The sequence below is a fragment of the Balaenoptera musculus genome, chromosome 5 (genome assembly GCF_009873245.2).
Source record: "Balaenoptera musculus isolate JJ_BM4_2016_0621 chromosome 5, mBalMus1.pri.v3, whole genome shotgun sequence".
In the NCBI taxonomy this organism is placed as follows: Eukaryota; Metazoa; Chordata; class Mammalia; order Artiodactyla; family Balaenopteridae; genus Balaenoptera; species Balaenoptera musculus.
This window is the reverse complement of record NC_045789.1, coordinates 8,965,531-8,988,328: the sequence shown is the minus strand read 5'-3', so window position 1 is coordinate 8,988,328 and position 22,798 is coordinate 8,965,531. Positions and strand designations below refer to the sequence as shown.

Here is a 22,798-nt window from a genome sequence, read left to right as displayed (position 1 = left end):
AATATAGCAGGGGGTCCACTAAACCTGAAACTATCAGTATGTCTGCCACTTAGTCACGCTGAGGTCCTCACACTGTGGAACAGAAAGCAGTTACTGCGTTGTCATCTCTGTCAGGAGGGGCTAGACTTCACAGCTACATAATGGGGCAGGGAATTCAGAGAGGGAACTTGCTGTTTCCATGCTAGGTGGTCACAGTAAACAGGCAGTCTGGTGAAGGACTAGGGAACCAAGGGCTCTGTGCCCTTAGTGATGAAGGTGTGAATCATTGTAACAGGCAAGCAACCTAGTACAGCTGAAGTTCTGGCCAAGAATGAGGAAACTCTAAAAAGGATGGTAGAGGAGAGAAGTAAGAAGTAATTCTGGGCTTGTGAGCAGTGGCAGCAATGAGGACTAGCTAGCTCCACTGCCCCTCCTGTATTGTGTTTTCTAGAGATTCTTGCTGACCTCCCTCAGAAAGTCCAGAGTGCACTTAACGTGGGCATGCGTGGATCTGCATGGTGAATGGGGTAGATGCAATAGATGGTGCTGGTGCCGTGTCATATCTCCTCTGCACCTCTGTTGGGTTCTGGCTGTGGTAGGCGGCTCCACGTGAGCTCAGATCATGTTGACAGCACCCCTCCTCCAGCCTGCACCACAAATCTCTTCACTTTTCTGCGCTAGGGCCTTCTCCAAAGCTGAAGGAAACTGCTCAGCCCGCGTGCAAGTGTAGCCTGAAACTGCAGGGGTGTTGACACCCCAGGAGTACCCCTCAACCAGCAGGGATCAGAGCCAGGGGACACATGCCCCAGGCTTATGTTCTTCAGATAAGGAATTACAGGAGGCATTCCGCAGCGTTCTCAGAGGTGGAGTTGGGCTTCTGTGCCTGCAGAGGTAACTGCAATGACACACCTGTATATGAGCTTTTCCTCCTTTCCTGGCTCACTCTGTTTCCTACTCCAGTTTCCTTGTATCACCTGAACTCAAGTCCTTGCCTTGGTGTTCTTTTAGAGGATCACAAGCTAAAACATATTCCCATTAAGACCAGAAACAAGACAAGCATGTCTACTATTATTGCTAGTCTCTAACATGGTACTGTCCGTATTTACAAATGAGCTGGTCTTCTACATAGAAAACCCAAAGAATCAATGCAGAATCTATTAGAGGTAGTATAGGAGTTCAACAGGTATGATATATGTAAGATTAATTTATAAAAATGTGATTTTCCTTTATGTCAGCAATAACGAACTAGAAAATACAATGGAAGACAAGATACTGTTCATAGGAGCAATAAAACCATATTAAAGAATGCATAAAATCTTTAAGAAATTTAAAGAAACACTTAAAGGGCATTAAGGAAGTTCTGAATAGATGAAGAGTTATGTTTCTGATATTGTAAAGACATCAGTTCTCCCCAAACTAATCAATAAATTCAATGCAATTCCAATTAAATTTCAGCAGGACTTTTTGCTCCCTTTCCTCCTCCCCTACCCTCATGCCCCGGGACCCATCAAACTTGTTCTGACATTTATATGGAAAAATAACAGTACACAAAAATAGCCTAGTCAGTAAAAAGAGGGCCAAAAAGGAGAACACATATGAAGACCTTAGCACGTATGAAGGAGGACATACTACAAAGTCATAATAAAAAATTATTGTGCAGGAACATTCAGAGATGGGTGTAAGAGGCTAAAGGATTCAAAAATAGACACACATATACATGAACCTGAAATATATCAGTGATGCCATGAACTAGTAAAGAAAATGACTTATTTAATAGAGAGCACTGATAAAACTGGCTCAATTATATGGAGAAAAATACCTATGGACCTTATGCAAAGTTACTCTTAAGATGTATTCAGTGTGAAAGTAAAATTGTAAGTTTAATAAATAAAAGTTTGTGACCTTACAAAGGTCTCTTTAAAACCCCCAAAACCATACAGCAAAAAAAAAAAAAAATATTGATGGATATTACTCTTAATACATGAACACCAAGGAAACATTGACAAAATTACCAGTCTGATGAGAGATATTAACAGAGTCCAAAACTGATAAGGGATTAATACTTAAACCACACAAGGAACTTATGCAAATCAACAAAATAGACTATGACACAGTGGAAAACTAGACAATGAACAGAAACACACCTGTTTCCCATTAGATCAAAGTGTACTATTTTTGAAGATTTGAATAGGCAATTTACAAAAAGGAAACCCAAATATTGAACAACTATATAAGGCAATGTTCAACCTTATTAGGAATCAGAGAAATGCAAAATAAAATGACACCTTATTTCAAAACCATTCCATTACAAAGATTAGGAAGCTAGATGGTACCAATGCTGGTGAGGGTCTGGGTAGAACTGTAGTGAAATTGTAGACTGCTGCCGTTATTCTGGAGGGCAACGTGCCAGTTCTGGGTGAAATTAAATGTTTATATACCTGGGACTCAGCATTCCACTTCTTGTTATGTACCCACTGAGGAACTCATGAAAAGTCAACAGGGGAATCATGTATGAAGATTTTGAAACAGCAGAAATATTAGAGCCAACCATTCACTGTAGGAATGCATAAGTACAATGCAGTGGCTGTACACTTGGAAACACTAATATAATCATCAGAATAACTTACTAGAGGTACATGCTGCAGAAGAAGTAATGTGTCAATCGTTGTTTCTGAACATAAAAAGATGCCTTTTTCAAAGTCTAAGCCTTTACTATTAGTCTCATGATACAAGACAAATTACCCAACTGCTTCTACTTAAGAAACAGACAACTCTTACATCTGCTATTAAGTCTTTATTAAGAAGTAAAGTGCTCAGTATTACACATTAATGAAATTCTTGATTGTTGAGAGACTTGCATATGTAACAACTTCTTAATGATACCAATATAGAGGGGAAGATGATAGGGGAGGGATGAGGAGGTAATTCTCCATGACTAAAGAAGAAAAAAAATATGTAACTTATGAGTAAAGAGAAAGAACTCTGCAAAATTTTACAGGTGAAATGAAAAACAGTATGATAATAAGTATCATAAAAAGACTTTCTAGTGACCATAATTGATATATGGCACATGGTCAATACACATGGATACCACATAATGGCTGCACTTCAAATTGAAGTTTGTTTACATGTAACAACATGGTACACATACATAAATACGTACACTCAATATCCCTGGAATGCAAACTTTAGTACCTAGTAATAAAGAACTTTGTGTAGCATATTCAAAAGAAAGCAAAGATGGAGATGAGCCACGGGAAATAACTGTTAAAGAAACCCAATCTGTATCACTTCTGTAGAAGCCAGCTAAGAAAGGCTGGTTTGCTCATGTTCTCTTTGAAGATTTGACTGACATATTCTACCAGTTAAACAAACAACTATGTGAGTTTAAACTACAGTATTAGAAACAGGCCTCTCTGCTATTCTCCAAGTGAGAGTTATTCACCAGCACTGCATTCTCTCTTGCTCTCAAAGGTCAGCTTACTCAGTTTTGAAAAATAAGATTTTCAGTTTTTGTTGAGAAATAGGTTTCTTCCCCATAAATTTGGTGAGGCCCTCTCCTAATGAAAAAAAAAAAAAAAAAAAACTGCTGCAAACTCAAACTTTAGCTTATACCTTCTGATAATGGTTGAACTTTCAATAACCAAAACTCCTTTTCATTAAATTGAGCTCCACTTGGGCTATAAATTCTAGTTTTGAAATGCAGGATCAAGAGCATTTGAGTTCTGTGTTCTTAAAATGGTATAAAACTCAAACCTTTTAGTTTTATAGTATTTTATATGGATTTCAAAATTCCTTAATATTTTGTTTAAAATGAACATATTTGCTCAGTTAAAATTCAGTACATCCTAAAAAATTTAGTAAGTTGATCTTCCTAGATTAGTTACAACATTAAATTCAGTTGCAAATAAGCTGAGCCACATGGGAAAAAAGACTATACGGATAAATCTTTATACTAAACTAATTATTAGAAAAAAATCAAATTTAGTGATTTGGCTCCTTCCAATTCTACTGTGTTATGGTCAGAGATGATATTTTAACCCACAATTGATCTTTAGTGGTTTCACGCAGCTCATTTCAAATGAGAGTGAAAACAGTGTAAAAATTAAGTGAAATGGTTAGTCCCCCAGGCATTAGATACGATAAAATAACGAAAAAGCATAGTGTTCAACATTTATCGTAACCATTCATACAACTTCTAGCATAATGACTACATTCTATGGTTTGGGGTTCTTTTCCAGCTCATCTTCTAGAAAAGTGTACCCCAGGAAGGTAGTTGAAATAAAAGGCTCCTTTCTTAAAAGAAAGCTATGTATTAAGCCCATGAGCGAAGCCTGAGTGGAAAGGAATGCCCCTATTTTCCCTTCACACACTCGGCAAAAATGACAATACTGATTTTTGTGATTGGAAATAAAAAACTCAGAAGCCTTTTCACAGTTCTTTTTTAGCTTTAAAAGGCTACTTCATTGTCAACTGAGGACACTCAGTTATGGTACCAAGTGGGCGTACCACTCAATATACTTTACAAAGATTTTCTTTTCTGTACTCAATATTTACACCTGGATTTCTTATATGAGAAAAAGAAAAAACATCTTCTTTGATCCATGGGCAAAGTTTACCTAAAATAAATTAAAGTGCAGAAGAATTAACGATTGGTCACAAAGACCAGCATCATATGGTGGTCAGGGCATATAAATAGTGTACTTGTCACGGCAACTCAAGACAGTCACCTTCTCACCTATTAAGAACACATACACTAGCACATGTCCTACACGTGGATATTGGAACTCCCATTTCCACCTCCACCTTCCATTCCTTCTGTAGACTGGGAGGAAGAAGGGCGGGAGCTCCTGGGGCGAGGCTGACCATTTAGTCCCACAGGTGTGCCTAAACCATGACTTATTTGGGAAGCTGCGTCATCGGATTCCCAGCGTTCCAACTCTTCCCGCACAAGTCGTTCCATCTGTTCCCTGTGGATTTCACTGTCACGACCCAGCCTTTCATCCTAATAAAGGAAAGAGAAACCAAGATGTTGAGGCAGAGTGGTGCATCCTCTTGTACTTAGAAATTGCCTTAGGAAATTTGGGGACCCAATTATCTGTTCTTAGGTAAGGCTGGAGCAATACCACCAGCCTTAATAGCAATTCTGAGAATCACTGGAGTAATTTTTTTGGCTTAATTCTATAGTCCAGTGAAGGCAGTTGCATCAGTGTGAGGAGTATTAAGAAAGTAACACCTCTGGGTTATCATTTTATCTGCACTGATCTGCAGGTACGGAGAAAAAAATCCTCTCAGGTTAAGGGTTACAAACTATGACCCTGATATTTTACAGAATCAGGGTGTTTCTGTTTCAGACGACCACTGACCTCAGCCACTCCATCCAGCAGCCTTCCCAGCACCTCCCTTCTCTTCAGTTTGGCCCGCTCCATGATCTCCAGCTTCACTATCACAGCGTCAATCTTGGACACGATGCTGCCGATGGAGTGCTCCATCCGGTCCACCCGTCTCACTAGGCTGCAGGAAACGCGGTTGAGAGGGGGCAAAGCCACCTTGTGTTGTTGGCTTTTCGGCCCAGTTGGTTTGTCAAATGGAAATGCTACGATTTTTTTTTTTTTCTTAAACAATATTATAATCTAAAACACTTTCTAAATAGTCTCAAACTTTAGAGAGAAACTCTCATACACTGCTGGTGGGAACGCTAACTGGCACAACCTTTTTGCAAGTCAACACTGCATCAGAAGTATGCCTGTCAGAAAAAGGTGTGCCTACTCTTTCGTTCAGATATTCCATTTTTTGAAAAGTTTTAAAGGACATAAGTATATGCGTAATTTTTGGCTACAAGGATATTCCCTAGGGTTCTGCTTATTAATAGTGGGTCATTGAAAAATGGCTACATTAATAATTAATAGAAGATGGCTTAAATATATTATTCTTCATCTATACAACAGAATTCTAAGAAGACACCAGAAATTATATTGTGACAATATTTAATGCAATAGAATGATGTTCACATTCTAATGTTGAAATAGAATGACGTCATCTATAACATAAAAAAAGCAGTTAGAAAATAGTATGCTTACTTATGATCCTATTATTTTGAATAAACAAAATGTTATATAAATACCTTAAAAACATTTAATAGGAGATAAAACTTCTGCAATGGTGGCATGAGAGCCCTGGAGGCCCTCTCCCCATTGAAACAACCATAACTTGCGAGAATTATTCTTTTTTTTTAATTTCTGGAAAATTTCTTAAGGGCATACAACAAATGAAGAAGCTTTTATTTAAGAAAATCCACTAAAGCAGCGGCACAGCACAGGGGATCATCTTGGTGCTTTGTGACCACCTAAAGGGGTGGGATAGGGAGGGTGGAAGGGAGATGCAAGAGGGAGGGGATATGGGGTATATGTATAGCTGATTCACTTTGTTTTACAGCAGAAACTAACACAACACTGTAAAGCAATTATACTCCAATAAAGATGTTAAAAAAAAAAAGAAAATCCACTAAATTTCAGTAAGAAGAATAAGAGTGAGTGATATTTGAGCCACAATCTGCCCTCTTTCTCTCTTGCTCCCTAGATCAGTGTGACAGAGCTCCACTAGGGGTGGGTGCAGCAAAGAACACCCACCCCTATCCTGTCAGCTCCTAGTGGAGGGCTACACTATCTCCCAGGGAGGGGCAGGCTGCCAGTATTTCTCATCCCTATGCCTCCACCTCCAAATCCACAATGCAGAGGCTCTAATCCAGGCAAGAGTGGATGGAAGGTAGAAGGCTCTTTTCTTCCACTCAACTTCCAATTGTACGGTGGATTTTCCATGCTGGGAGAGGCGAGCTGAGACCGCTAAAGGTTGCCATCCCAGCCCAGTGCCTTATTCATGAAGCAGGGGTGTCACTGTGAGAGAGATGGGCCAGCCACTAGCTCTGGAGCAGCGGCACAGAGGTTTTGCCTAGGGGGAGAGTCAGGCCATAGGACAGAGCTCCAAAGCTTCCCCAAGTGAACTTGCTTTAATTTGGAACAAACTGGGGGTAAATTCAAGCCTAAGAGTGCTCTTGAAAACAGTGGAGACTATGGTGATAAGCAGTTAAGAGGAGGCTGGTCACTTCATGAGATCATCACATTAAACTGTTTATCGGCTAGTTTACCAGAGAGAACCAGGGAAAGAGATAGCTAGGAAGACAGCTAAAGACTGGCTTCAAAACCTACCCCTGCAAAGGGACCTGAATTTCACTGGATCGCACTGTGAAGAAATTTGTATCCCAAGACATTATTGAAAACAATAGACCAATCAGCCAACAATTAGCAGAACTGAAGAGGTAGATGTAATATCAACAGAGACAGAAGGCTTAACAGAGAGAAAAGGAAAAGGGAAAAGACAAGGCAAGGGAAAGACAATGCAAGCCCTGCTAAAACCTCTGTCTTCCCAGGATGACTGTGTGCATGGTCAGGGTGTGACCTCTGAGAAGTGACATCAGCGGCTTCACAATGCGGGGGAAATAGACTTCACTAAAAAACAAACACACAAATGACAACGAAAACAAGCTCCGGGGGGAAGGGGAATTTATATATATATATATATATATATAAAATATTATTTAACATCTCCAGGTTTCAAAAAAAAAAAAAAAAACTACGAGACACAAAGAAAAAGGAAAATGTGACGCATACACAGGAATAAAAAGCAGGCAATAGAGACTGCCTTTGAGAAGGCCCAGATACAGACAGACTCAGTAGACAAAGAAGTCAAAGTAGCTATTCTAAATATATTCAAAGAACTAAATGAAATCATGCATAAAGAAAAATAAAGGACAGTATGATGGTGTTGCCTCATCAGATAGAGAATATCAATAAAGGGAGAGAGATTGTTAAAAAGAACCAAATAGAAATTCTGGAGTTGAAAAGAATAAGAAATGCAATGAAAAATTCACTAGAGGGTCTCAAGACTAGATATGAGGCAGCAGAAGAAAGAACCAGCAAACTTGAAGATAGATGGGCAGAAACTATGCAATCTAAAGAACAGAGAGAAAAAAGAATGAAGAAAAATGAACAGAGCCTAAGAGAAACGTGGGATACCATTAAGACCCCAACTACACATAATGGGAGTCCCAGAAGAAAAGGAGAGAGAGAGGAGCAGAAAAATATTTGAAGACATAATGGTTGAAAACTTCCTATATTTGATGAACATATTATGCATCCAAGAAGTTTAATAAACTCCAAGTAGGATAATTGCAAAGAGATCCACACTCAGATATATAGTAAAAATACTGAAAGACAAAGACGAAGAAAAATATCTTGAAAGCAGCAAGAGAAAAATGACTCGTCACATACAAGGGAACCTCAGTAAGACTAACATCTGTCTTCTCGTTAGAAACAATGGGGGCCAGAAGGCAACGAAGGTGAAATAAAAATATTCCCAGATAAAGAAAAACTGAGAGAATTCATGCTAGCAGGCCTGCCTTAGAAAAGATACTAAAAGAAGTTCTTTGGGCTGAAAGCAAGTGATTCCAGATAGTAATTAGAATCCACATCAAAAAACAAAGAGCACTGGTAACAGTAATTATTTAACTATAAAGGATAGTATAAATGCATATTTCTTCTTTTTTCTCTTAACTGATTTAAAAAGCAATTGTAGAAGACAATATGTACATACTTATATTATTGGGTCTATAATATATAAAAATGTAATAGTATATTTCATAATAACAGGACAAATGAGGTAGGTAAGAGCAAAGTTGCATTGGAATACAGAAATGGTATCAGATAGTAACTTGAATCCACAGGAACGAATGAAGAGAACCAGGAATCGTAAGTAAGAAGGTTAATACAACAACCTCTATATACTCATCTCTTGTTTCTTGTCTCATCTCCTTTAAGAGACATAAAATTATATAAAGTGATAATTATAAGAATGTAATGTTGGGTTTGTAATACACATAGGTAAATGTGTATAATAATGGCACAAAAAGGGAGAGGAGTTGATAGTTATATAGAAATGATATTTCTATATCTCATTGAATTAATTAACTTAGTATAAATATGAAGTAGATTCTGATAAGTTGATTTGTATATGTTAAGTCCTAGAGCAGCCACTAACAAAATAACTAAAAAACATTGTGAAAAAAATCATTAAAGGAATTAAAATGTTACACCAGAAAATATTCACTTTATGTAAAAGAAAGCAGCAAAGAAGGAAAAGAGGAACAAAAAAGACCTATAGAAAACAAAAAATAAAATGGCAAAACTAAATCCAACTATAGCAATAATAACATTAACTATAAATGGAGTAAACATTCTAATTAAAAGGCGGAGATTGTCAGACTGGATAAAAAGACCAGGTCCAACTATATGCTGTGTAAAGGAGACACACTTTAGATTCAAAGATACAAACAGGTTGAAAGTAAAAGGATGGAAAAAGATATATCATGCACAAAGCAACCATAAGATAGTTGGAGTTGCTATAGTAATGTCAGACAAAAAAGACTTTAAAACAAAAAAATTTACTAGAGATAAAGTAGGACATTTTATAATGAAAACAGGGTCAATCAATTAGGAAGATACACCAATTATAAACACGTATGCACCTAACAAGAGAATTCAAAATATACAAAGTAAAACCTCACAGAAATGAAGTCGACAATTGAATAGTAACAGTTGGGGAATTTAATACCCCACTTTCAAAAAGTGGATAAAACTAGGCAGAACAACAAGGAAATAAAAGAACTGAATAACACTAAAAACCAAGTAGACCTAACAAATATCTATAGAACATTCCACTCAACAACAACAGAACATACCTCAAATGCACATGGAACATTCTCCAGGATATACCATATGCTAGGCCATAAAAACATAAAAAAATAAACACATGTAAATGGAGACACAAACACCAAAATGTTAATTGACATTTTTTGGTTGCTGGGAATATGAGAGATTTTAATATTTTCTTTCATTTTTCTTTATTTGCTACTTTTCCTATAACAAACATATTACTTTTATAAAAAGAAAAAACACCAATAAAAGTTATAAAAAAGAACTGATGATCAGTAATGGAAAAGACAAATTGAGAGAGGTGGGAGGAACTACTTAGTGTCATTTTGATTCTTGTCAACTCAAATTCTGCCAATTCCTTTATACTTACACTTGAAACTCTTCATAAGAAACCCCACTGGAGACGCTTCCCCTCCTTCTGGAGCTGTGCCCACTGTCTTCATCATCATCCTCCTCAGAGTCATCCAGGCTTCGAGGGAAACTTCGGCTGCTCATGGGGCGCGGTAAAGAGCTGTGATCCAAGTCCAGGTCCTCCTGAAGAACACGGTATCACTGAGTGACGAGCAGGAACCCCTAGACTCCACAGACGCTTCACTGAGGGCTTGGGCAAATGGGAAATGGGTGTGTGCCATTTACCCAGGATGTCTGTGAGGTTAACACCAGACTGTGATTCTCATACTTTTCAATCTTAGATTGGCAAATTTTCAAAACAGATTTTAATGACCAGCAAGAAGCTGCTAACTTTTTGTTTGGACAAGAAAGAACAGTAAAAACAGAGCAAAGCAAAGAAAAAAGTAAAAGAAGAAAAATATATTATCATCTTTTCATAAAAGTTAACACATGTAATAGCTACAAAGTAAGGATACAATCTTAGAATAAGAATTTTATTAAATACAGCCATGTGAAAATATTACTCATTGTCTTCTTGTTCATATTTCACTATGACTGGAGCAGCATTTAGAAACCACTGTTCTGTACTGTCTCCTCATAGGAAACTAACTTTTTTGTGTGACATTAATTTGTATTCTCTGTACCTCAATTACCATGGATTTTTTTTTTTTTGGTTTGTTTAACCATTTATTTATTTATTTAATAAATGTGTTTATTTTTATTTATTTATTTTTGCTTGCATTGGGTCTTTGTTGCTGCGTGCGGGCTTTCTCTAGCTGCAGCGAGCGGGGGCTACTCTTCGTTGAGGTACGCGGGCTTCTCATTGTGGTGGCTTCTCTTGTTGTGGAGCACGGGCTCTAGGTGCGCAGGCTTCAGTAGTTGTGGCATGCAGACTCAGTAGTTGTGGCTCGCGGGCTCTAGAGCGCAGGCTCAGTAGTTGTGGTGCACGGGCTTAGTTGCTCTGCAGCATGTGGGATCTTCCGGGACCCGGGCTCGAACCCGAGTCCCCTGCATTGGTAGGTGAATTCTTAACCACTATGCCACCAGGGAAGCGCTTAACCATTTATTTTTAAAGTTAAAGCTTTAAATTATTTTTTCTCATTATGAAAGCTCATGTAAGTTTATTTTTAACAGTTTCATAGTAAGTATTCAAATGGAAGGCAGCTGTTAGTTTTATTTTATTATAAATGATAATTTAAAGAACAACTAATTAATTTTATCTCTCCTGAGAAATCTTTTTTTCCATTCTCATGGACATTGTGAAGTATATAACTACTCAGGTTTCCCCTCAATTGCTTATTAGGAAGCTTAGGGCTAAATTTGTTGCTCAATCTTATTAAACATATGTATTTTGTGGAATGCATTTTTTTTAGTTTCATCACATTCGTTGTTCATATCTCAGTTTTGTTTTGCTTCACTCTTCTTTTTTTTTATATTTATGCTAACATTGCATTTTAATATATATATTTTAAAACTTTTTACTTTATATTAGAGTATAGCCAATTAACAATGTTGTGATAGTTTCAGGTGCACAGCAAAGCAACTCAGCCATATATATACATGTATCCATTCTCCCCCAGACTCCCATCCTTTTTGGAGTAAGCAGGGTACTACTACATCAATTGAGAGAGAGAGAGAGAGAGAGAGAAGGAAAGAGAGAAGACACACACGCACATGCTGTCAGTAACCCACTACTTAGTAAGGTGTTTGAAACATGGTAGGTAATGAATCAATCATGTTCTCCTAAACTAGACCCACCCTCTCTTTTTCCAGGTCGTCTCTCATCTGCTGGTGCTCATGTTCAGTCAGTTCTTGGTCTCCATCCTGGTCGTACTTTGTGAATATTGCCTCAATCTCTGCATCAGTATGGCCCTTCCTGAAATTAGTGAGAGGTTACAGATGAACTCATTCATGTACATGGTCCAGCCCAAACACAGAGACATCCACGTGCAGGAGGAAAGGAGAAACTGCTGAGTCAGGGCCAGTCCTCCTCTTACAATACGTTCCAGAAAGATACCCACCTCTGAAAAAGAAGTGTCTTCATGAGCACTTGGGTCAGCTTATCACCAAGGATTTATCTTTACATAAGGACTTTGCCAGGGCCACAGAAATTGTGATTCTTACCCTTTGAGATCTTGTCGAAGTTCATCAAAGTTTAACTTGCCTCCCCCTTGTCGCAGACTCTCTGAAATGTCATCCACGGTATTTTTCTTCAGTTTTAGTTTGACCAAGGCTTTATGGTAGCCCTGTTGAAAAGAAAAGACTTGATTTAGTTTATCCTCCTTTTGCATTTGCTCTGCCTTCCAATTACAGTCGTAGCTACTGTAAACCCAGTGACAAGAACAGTGCCTGATGTAAGTGGGCCACAAAACAAGTATGTGTTGGATGAATGATGGATGCGTCCTGAGTTGTCTGTGAAGCTCCTGTGGGAGAGTTATATGGGAAGAGTCAGGGTCTTTCCGTAAATCAAGAACTAGGGGCCTTTTGGTTTGTATTCACGTTTAGGTTACAGGAATGAAAATCACCATGTTCCACAGCTATCTGTCTCAGAATATGTAGGACTGTGCAACAGCTCTTAAGAAAACTAAGAAACCTGAGTCATGGATTAATTATTTTCCATATTATCTCATAGTTGGTAATTTCCTTACATATGTCACATGTGTAAAAAAATTTCGGTGACATGGAGATGAGGATCTTTCACTAATACATTGCAGGCAGACCTTGCTATGCATGGCAGCGCGGGGCTGTGCAAACCACCATGCAACTGTGTGAAGCGATGCAAATAATCAATAGGAAAAATTATGATTGTTCTGTGACCTTTAAAACTTCTGTCAAAACATTAAAAACTCCCTTGGTGTTGGTTATAAATTTTACTGAAATTTAAAAAATAGTAAAATGAGTATTTTAGTATGTTGACATTTTAAACAGTAGAAACATCGAAAATTAACGTTTTACTTCTTTGTTAAAAAACTTATCCAGAGCAGTTTGAACAGCGCTTGCATTCTTCTTCTTGTTGTGTAACTTACAATACAGAGTGAGCATCTTTTCTACGTCCTGATGAGTTATCGTAATTCTTTCTTAACCTGTATCAGCTTCCAACATTTTATCCCTCGCACTTTCAAAGTTGTGAAATATCTCCAAGAGTTCCTTTAATGTGAAATTTGTTTCCAGTGTGACCTCCTCTGAGACATCTTCATCCTACTCATCAGTCACTTTCCTCATTTATGTTGATAAATTCGCCTTCACTGAGTTCTTCTGGCTGCCGTCTAGCTCTCGAATGCTGGCAGTAGCAACACTCCCATGGCCAGCTACGTATTTCTTCTGTAAATCCATTACGTTTGTTTTTAATTTCACTTCCAGTGTTATCATTCCTTGTTTCTTTCCTATACTTTCTCTTCTGTGCTGGCCTATTCTCTTTTTTAATTCTGCATATTTGTAAAACGTCACATGGTTTTATCACTGGGAGATAAGGACGCAACACAACTACAAGTTTTGTACGTAAACTGAATAGCAGATGCTCAGTGACCAGCCTTGACTTTGAAAGAAGTGACACTATTAGTCACTGATTATGATGCACATCTGTTATTTATGGAATGATCTGTAGAGCTAGTAGTGAAGTTTGTCCTTCGTGCTATGACTCACAGTTAATATACTGTAATAACTGAAATGTACTGTGATAACTGCAAGTGAAGTTTGTACTTTATGCTATTACTCACAGTCAGTATACTGCAATAACTGAAATTTGAACTGTGTTGAGAGGTTCGTATTACTTAACTGAAATCACTGATATTGTGCACATCAGAACCAAAGTACAAAGTGAGGACTGCTTGTATTACCCCCGGGATTTGCTAGAATGTAATCAACTATTATGCAAAATTCAGCGTAACACAAATGTTAGGTCCTGTCCAAGGGACTTTGTTTTACAAAGTGGAAGTTCTCTGTTTCAACATGATTCACAGACAACATTGTCCCATGGTTTGAACCAAACGGAAAAATATTATGGTTAACGGGGCACTGTATGTTAGCTGCGTGATGACAGGGAACAAGCTGTGCACTTCAGATGTAGTTATTTGTTGTTGCTGAAGTTTTATATTTTAAGTCAAGCATAGAAGTCACATCGAGAAGAACAAAGCTGCCCAGCTTTCCTGTCCTGCCCTCCCATTTAACAATTAAACACTTCCTGAGAAGGTGCGTAAGTGAAAGTTCTCAGGCCCTTAGGTCGTGGCCTTGCTCCAAGGACTTTTTCCTTTGACTATTTTAAAACTTCCCTGGAAGGTCAGGGTAAAGAGTGAACAACAAAATATTTGCCTCTAAAATTTCTTTCCTTCTTTTTTTTTTTAAATCGTAATTAAGATAGAAGAAGGGAAAATGTCTTTATATAATCTTCCCTTCCCGTTTATTCTGAACTCTGGATCTGAAAGTGAGAGCCGACTAGAGGAGATATCAAAATAAATAAAGGGGATGAACCCAGCAGCTCAGCTCTTAAGAGGCAAAAGAGATTATTGAGAATTTAATTCTAGGGCACTAAAGGATTCCCAGAATTTAAGTTCAAGCTAGCATTATATCCATCTCTATTTCCAGTGTAGAGAACATTTAAATTATTCCTGGAACATAGCAATCTACACTTTAAGTGGTGTCAATGGATCAATGTTGATTTGGCAATCTGGCTGAAACAATGTTCATTTTACATAGAAAATAAAACGATTCTGAGAATTAGGGCTTGTCATACCTTTCTGACAAGATCTGAGAGTTCCATTTCAGCTTTCTGCTGGGCCAAATCAGATTTAACTTCAGAGTAAGTATCATTGATGATGGCCAAAAACATATTCTGTTTGTAAATCAAAGGAAGGTAGAGATTAAAGAAGAAACCTAAATCTATTTTGTTAACATCAATCTAAAATTTGACATGTCTTTTTTTTTTTTTAACAATTTGAGTATTTTATGAAGTCATCAATTAATAGTTTTGCTACCAAATTCTTTGGGAAAATTAGTTTTTCCATTGTCATGGCAAGGGAAAATGCAATATATAGTCTTACTTACAAAACCATACACTGATATATTTTGCAAAAAGAGACAATAATGAAATAGAACAAAATATTAATGTATTTACCTATGAATGGTGGGATTATTTTATTATTTTTGCTTATCTATGTTCTCTACATTTTTTCATCTGACATAAATTATTAGAGGTGTAGAACTCTAAATAGCTCCTCAAATTTCAACAGTCAACACAGACAAGTGGAATTCTATGCTTATTCCAAATATTGTTATAATAGCTGAGATTCCAGAACATATCTTAAGGAGATAAAAAGACCTCTGCAAACAGAAACATGGTAGGCCTAGTAGAAAGAGAGTCAAGAAAAGCTTAGTGCTAAAGACAGAGACTTTGAAGTCAAGCAAACTTGGGTTTCTGTCTTGGTGCTGCAAGACTATATTGTGTCTTCTACTCCTAATTTGAAAATTTGTTTGTCTTTACATTTATAAAATGGGAGAAATAGTAGTACCTCCCCTACAGATTTGTTGTAAGGATGAATGAGTTCATCTATGTAAAGCACTTTAGGACAGGGCCTAACGGATGGCAGGTGCTACATAATTTATAGCTATTATTATTATTCAGTGGCGGTTAGTTCATTTTCCTGACTTGTCCCTTCCCCACTATAATGGGTTGTATTTCTAACACCTATTTCCAACGGGTTTTCTCAAAGCACCACATCCACTGATCAGTCCCTTCTTTAACACGCTCTTCCACTGTTTTTCCTTTTTAGCATGTAACTATGGTTTGTGACTGCACAGTTGTGTACGACGTCTGTTCTCCCCACAAGTCTGCGGAATCTTCACGAGGGGAGGGTTGGTATCTATTTTCCTTACCACTTGCATCTGCAGGATGCAGCACATTGCCTGGAATATAGTGGCTCAGTAAATATTTACTGAATGACTGATGAATGAACAAATGAGAGAGCTCTATTATTTTAATGAGCTACTAAATCTCTATGAATTAAGGAGGAATACCGTTTAAGACTCTGTAGCAGAAATGAGAACAGAATAGAAAATACACGCAAGTTCCTGGCTTAATGCTTGATTCTAAGGGCCGACGGTTGCAGTCAGTGGACCATCTCCCGCCTTCGCCCATCCAACACAGGCATCTAATGTTTCATTTCTGCTTCCAAATGATGGTTAGCTAATGCCCGCAAGTGTCTTAGTTGAAATGCATTAAAGTGTGTGTCCTCTGAAGAGATTTCAAAAAATGCAAAGTGACTGAGAATGGCTCTCGAAGGGGTGGGGAGAGGAAGTTCACCTCCTCTCCATCCTGTCTCACGAGCTTCACTTAATTGTGGGATGGACTTTGCAATAGGAGGCCTTTCCCTGTTGATGGCAGGGCTTTTGCTTCCTGACTCAGCCGAGCCCCTCACACCACTGTGGCTTTTTAAGTGGCGGCAGTACGTTAACACCCAGCAGTCATCTCAGAATAGTGGCCAGCCCTGCACTTGGCTTGCCATTAAAAAAAAAAAAAAAAAAAAATCAGTACTGACAGTAGCCTCCCCTCTCTCTGGAGGGTACAGGGAGAACAGTTCCCTTTTGTGCAGTGGTACAAACAAATATTTCAGTAGAAAGACAAAAACTAAGAGCTTTTCATGTTCTAGTGACTGATCTGATAAAATGACTGAATAATGTAGGTGCACTGCCTACTAGAGGACAACATTCAAACAAGCCCACATTTGAGCATTTCCAATTGCCACCATCACGTCCCTCACTTGGCAGACTGACGTACGAAGAACACTTAGGTGGCCTGAGATTTTTATTCTCTTAGTAGAGATTCAGGGATTCAGCTGCTCCAGAATTCAAAGTACTTCCAATGTTAGAGAGTAACAAAGGCTTACTCTTCCCTCTATTTTTTTCTTTAATATATAACAGGAATGAGAAACTTTTAAGAGGCTTAAGTTTAAAACTAATAATGATACATGCACACAGCAAGATATAAGTGGATTTGCATGCTATTCCTGACTCTTTCAGTACCATTAAAGTACATCTAATTCTCAATCAGTAAATACATATACTTAAGCACTAAATACCTGGACCAACTCTGGAGCTCTTACAACTGAATTAATGAACTTTATACAAAAGATCTTTAGAAAATCGATTAAAAATGGAAACAATGTTTTTTTTTCTTAAAATGGTTAAGATTTTATTTTCTTAAGGAAAATCTTAGGTGTTGGTGTTTAAATGAAAAATACCCATGCCTAGGTTAAGCTAACTTAATTTAATACTTTCTTAGTGGAGTGGACAAATAAATGTATAAATGTTAAGATGAAGAAAAAAATGCCTTTTAAAAAAATCTTAATTAATTTAAGGCCAAAATGTTAAAAATGTGCATCTGTACCAAATCAAAAGAATGAAAGAATTATTTTTGAAAATAATACTTAAAGCCATTTCCATTCATTGTGAGATTTAGTTTTAAATTAAAATTTGAATATTTTTTGTAGGCAGCCTCTAGATATATTAAATATGAGTAAGTTAAAACTGCCTATCTTGATCTTGAGAAGCAATAATTCACTCAAATGTTACTGCTGACACCCTGCATCTGGGCTTGCTTTGTCAGTTTCTATTTTTTAAAAAGAAAAGAAGAAGGAGAGAAATGAAAAGTCACTCAAGCAAGTGACCATGAAAGTGCTGACATTCGTGTTAAAAAAAGCATGTAAGCATATTCTACTTCTTAAAGGGCAAAGCACTATTTTAGGTAACTATAAATTTGCACTTGATCTACTTTTTTTGCATTGAGTACATATATAAATGAAAGATCATGGAAAAGATATTTGGTGAAGACTTAAAACTGTGAATGAATGAGAAGTAAAATAAAATATGCTTCCTAATATCTATGTTTTTTCTACTTCCTGAGTCTTTAAAAAATTGATAGGCAATAAAGTGTGAGAGAAAAGAAGAGAGGATGATTTATGATGGTGATATATGAAGTTTAAACCACCTCAGTATAAACAAAAGTGTACATACCAAAAGAATGAAGAACATAAAGAACACAAATGTAGTGAAATAAATTGGTCCCAAAACTCGATTAGCTTCCTCAATCTCTGCGAAGTTGACATCACCCAAAATGATACGGAATTGAGTGAAGCTATAAAAACAAAACAAAGCACAACACCACAATACAAAAACAAAGAATGTCCAGCATTCTTTTGCCATAACATTTCCTAAAAGATGATTTCATACTTTTGGACATTTTGTTTTTTAGTCAGTGTGGAAAGCTGCCAAATAATGGAAAACTGTCAACCCCTTTGGAAAACTCTTGTTACTTATATGAGCAACTAAAGCCTTCTAGAATCAAAATAATATGCTTTCATGCTAAATAATGTTATTTCCATTTGGTAAAAAGAAAATATATTATTAGATGACTTATAAAGCAATAGGCTCTAAGAAATTAAAACATAATCTGGGTAAAATATGATAACTCTAAACCTTCACAATGGTCACCCTGAGTCTAAATTTAAAATCTCATAAGAAAAAAAGATTTTTGAAGGATAGTCAAAATTGTACATGTATGAAGATGCACTATTTCAATGCACTTAAAGTGGGGTTGAGAATTGCTGCATGTTGCCAGATGCTGGGTCTTAATCAGTACAATTGTTTCCATTCCTGACTTTCATCAAACAGCAACATTAATTAGGGGTCCTCTTGCACAAAGCCCCATTAACTTCTATTATCATGATCATCTTCTTTCCTAACTAACTCCTTTCTAAGTGACATGGAAGTCTGAAACGGTTTTTCATATACTATTTGAGAACTTTGGAAAAAAGACTGAAAATTCCTGTATTGGTTTGAGCTTCTCCTAGAATATTAGAAATACCCTTTTTTTCTTAGAAAATAGGCTGAAGTTTGAAGTTTATGGCAACATTATTTAATAGGAATAAAAGTATAGGCAAAGGTCTCTTAAACGCTACCATCTGCATTTGGTGCTAAGAAGACCTCAGTCTTTGGAACAGAGTTGGCTTACTATAGCTGTTCTAGAAGAACATCCTACTACTTTCGGGCTCTGTCTTAAACATTAGCATTTCAGAAGGTATCGTCATCTTTGCATTGATGGGTCAGTGTTTCTGGGAAAGAGAATTAATTCTCATTTTAAACAACTACTTTTAAGTACTTGGTAGTTAAACAGCCACCATGAAGATTTCTTTAACCTTGAGAAGGCAGTACTACCTATGATTCAATTTTTCTTCTTAATTTCATATATACTTACATACACTCTTGGAAAGTACTGAAGTCATCAACCTGAGTGCCAAAGACAAGGTATGCCAACTGAGCATATGCTAAGAAAATAATGAAGAACATAATTGCAAAGCCAAAGAGGTCTTTGGCACACCGAGACATGGTTGTGGAGAGCTGACTCATGGTCCTGTTGAAGTTGATGAATTTGAAGAGCTGTAGAAGAGAGGGGAGATGATATACGAAGATGAATGAGTAAATAAACTGTGGTATATACATATGCTGGAACATTATTCAGCCCTATAAAGAAAGGAAAATTTGATTCATGCTACAACACGAATGAAACTTGGAAAGCGCTGTGCTAAGTGAAATAAGCCAGACACGGAAAGACAAATATTGCATGATTCCACCCATGTGAGGTACCTAGAGTAGGGAAATTCACAGAGACAGAAGGAGAATCGAAGTTACCAGGGGCTGCAGGGAGGGGGAAATGGAGAGTTAGTGTTGAATGGATAAAAAAGTTGCAGCTGGGATGATGAAAAAGTTCTGGAAATGCACAGTGGTGATGGTTGCACAACACTGTGAAGGTACTTAATGCCATTAAGTTGTGCACTTAAAAGTAGTTAAAGTGGAAAAAATTTTATGTATATTTTACAACAAAAAGAAAGAGAGGACAAAAATGACTTGCTTTTTTTCAAATCCAGCCACTTGTATTTTCTCATGTATAGTGAAAACAAGTTTAATTATAATTAAAATGACCATTGATATTTTTCCCCTAGAAAGATTAAAATAAAGGAGAAAAAAAACCCACAAATGAAAACTAGCTAGATAAATGACAAGGACCTACTGTGTAGCACGGGGAACTATACTCAACATCTTGTAATAACCTATAATGGAAAAGAATCCGAAAAAGAATATATGTATGTACATATGTATGTAACTGAATCACTTTGCTGTACACCTGAAACTAACACAACATTGCAAATTAACTGTACTTCAATAAAAACAAAGAGTTAACATAAAAAAACACTAGTTAAGGGACTTCCCTGGCGGTCCAGTGGTTAAGACTTCGCCTTCCAATAGAGGGGGTGTGGGTTTGATCCCTGGTTGGGGAGCTAAGATCCCACATGCCTGGCGGCCAAAAAAAAAAAAAAAAAAAAACAGAAGCAATATTATAACAAATTCAACAAAGACTTTAAAATTGGTCCACATCAAAAAAAAAAAATCTTTAAAAAGAAAACACTAGTAACAAAAACCTCCAGAAAATACTTATTGTGTATTAACAGTCATTTATTGTGCATCAGCTACGTGCCAGGCACTGGCCAGGGCTTGGAGTGAGGATTTGAACCGGGCTCTATCTGACTGCACAGCCACATGGCGCATTTCTGTAGACAAGGCACAGAGGATGTTGCCCACGTTCGGCAGCTCGAGCCCAGAGGGCACGACAAACCGCACGGCTCTAGCTGGGAGTCTCGGTGGAGGGAAGTGGGGAGATCCGTTAGAAGTTGAGTTCCAATCTCCGTCTTAAAGAACTTAATGGTTCACATGGTCTTGGGGGCAAGATATTTACAGGCGAAGCACTAAATAAGACGAACACCCTGAGGCACACACTGAAAGGAAATCTCTAGAATTTTACTTAAAGACCTCTTATAAAGCGCTTCTGGTCACAACAAAATGTTTCTGACGGTTGTTGTAATCACATTACTTAACACAATTCCTAGTAGTATTTCTATGAGATCTTGATTATTCTGTTTTGTGATAAAGGTATGGTACGTTAGTGATGGTTTCTCTTGAACGAACATGTAACTGAATAAATAGCACGAGAGATACAGGATGAGGTCTAAGCCCTCTTATAAATCTCAGGCCTTCCGGATGTGAATAACAATTCAGGAAAATAAGTAACTGTTGGAAAGTACCTTCTAGAACGGTGCTCTTCAACACAATTTTCTCTGATGATGGAAATGCTCTGTATTTCCACTATCTAATACAGTAGCCACTAGCCACATATAGACATTGAACACTTAAAATGTGGCCAGAGTGACTGAGGAACTGAATGTTTAATCGCATGTCATTTTAATCAATTTAACTTAAAAATCTAAATAGTTACTTGCGGCTAATAGCTACCATCTGGATGGCACAATCATGGAACTTAAGTGGTGACAGGCTGGCAGTTGCCTGCAAAAACAGTGAAATTTCCTGAACCTCCAGAATCGAGGCTCGTTGTATACGAAGTGACCTGAGCTTTCACGCGCAAGGAAATGCACATGATGCCCTGGGAGAAGAAGGAAATGAGTCGTGAAGGTACTACGCGGAGGAGCTTGTCTGTCCCAATCTCGATTCTAGGTAAAGCTGCCCTGGCCTCCACCTGGAAAGGAGGCAATCCTTCCAGAGAACATTTCCAGCGCAGGATCTCTCCCTTTCCCTTCCCCACCCTTCCCCTCCTTTCTCTTAGTTCCTTTTCCTCCACCTGGTCACCCCACTTAAGGTGAAACTTGAACCTGTCTCTGGGTTAGCAGAGCCAGGGGCCCCAGGCCCAGGTGACACACAAAGGTCTCTTAATGCATTTGTTAAATGAAACCTCCAAAGACAGGTCTTCCAAGAGTGCAGGTAGCAGGCAAACAGTGAGATGAACGGTCACGTGAGTCCTGCTAGCTGACTTTACTTGTAAACACGGAGCAGCTTTTGGCTGGCTGCTTAAACTTGGCCACAGAAACGAATTCAAGTCCTTCAACATTTTGTGTGACTCACGTTAATAAAAAGACGAAAACAGTATTAAAAATCTGAACCTGACATTTATAAATTACCTTAATCCAGACAAAAAATACTATGACAGCAGCTATGTTGTTGAACTGTATTTGCCAGTATGCCAGATTCTCAAAGTTGGGGAAAGCATTTTGATCTTCTAGAAACTGTAGGAGCACCTCCACATTTGATGTTCTGTGTATGTTAATTCCTGCAGCTACCACTGACAGCTGGAAGACAAAAGATTTATATTATTATTGCAGTGTTCTAGAAATATATAACTTACCTTAAAATGACTAGTTTATTTTCCTTCACGAATGTATTAGTTCTAGGGCTCACCATTCTACTCACCCAACAGCATTCATAAATTAAGTCACTCACACGGAGGGAAAGTGTTGAGCACTGCCGTAAAAGAGTAAAATGATATATCGCTCGCACTTCCTTAGGAATAGAAATCCAGTGAGTGCACGTGTGCACGCATGTGCCTGCACGTGCGCGTGCACACACCCGAGAGATGTCACTTTATTACAAAAGGAAACTCAAACAGGAACGCCTTCTGTTTTTTTCTGCCACCTTCATTTAAATCACTTTCCACCCTTCTGCTTTCTCAGGCCTCACCTCGCTCTCTGTTTTTATTTGCGGGGCTTCTTTTTTTTTCATTTTCTAGCCATCTATTCTTGCCTTTATTCAACAAACACATGGTGGATATC

The 22,798-nt window shown here is 37.7% G+C and overlaps 1 protein-coding gene across 1 annotated transcript in view; it reads right to left on the bottom strand.

Moving 5' to 3' along the window:
* Positions 1-2,760: 2,760 nt before the first annotated feature.
* The window catches only part of PKD2 (polycystin 2, transient receptor potential cation channel), a 55,405-nt gene continuing 35,367 nt past the window's right edge, over positions 2,761-22,798 (bottom strand). Inside the window, exons 7-15 of the mRNA XM_036852874.1 lie at positions 22,151-22,318; positions 19,381-19,562; positions 18,141-18,261; positions 14,866-14,964; positions 12,261-12,382; positions 11,895-12,012; positions 10,117-10,280; positions 5,346-5,493; positions 2,761-4,984 (exon numbers count right to left, since the gene is read on the bottom strand). Coding sequence (XP_036708769.1) covers positions 4,748-4,984; positions 5,346-5,493; positions 10,117-10,280; positions 11,895-12,012; positions 12,261-12,382; positions 14,866-14,964; positions 18,141-18,261; positions 19,381-19,562; positions 22,151-22,318 — 1,359 coding nt within the window. The 3' untranslated portion in view covers positions 2,761-4,747. The remainder of the gene's footprint in view (positions 4,985-5,345; positions 5,494-10,116; positions 10,281-11,894; positions 12,013-12,260; positions 12,383-14,865; positions 14,965-18,140; positions 18,262-19,380; positions 19,563-22,150; positions 22,319-22,798) is intronic.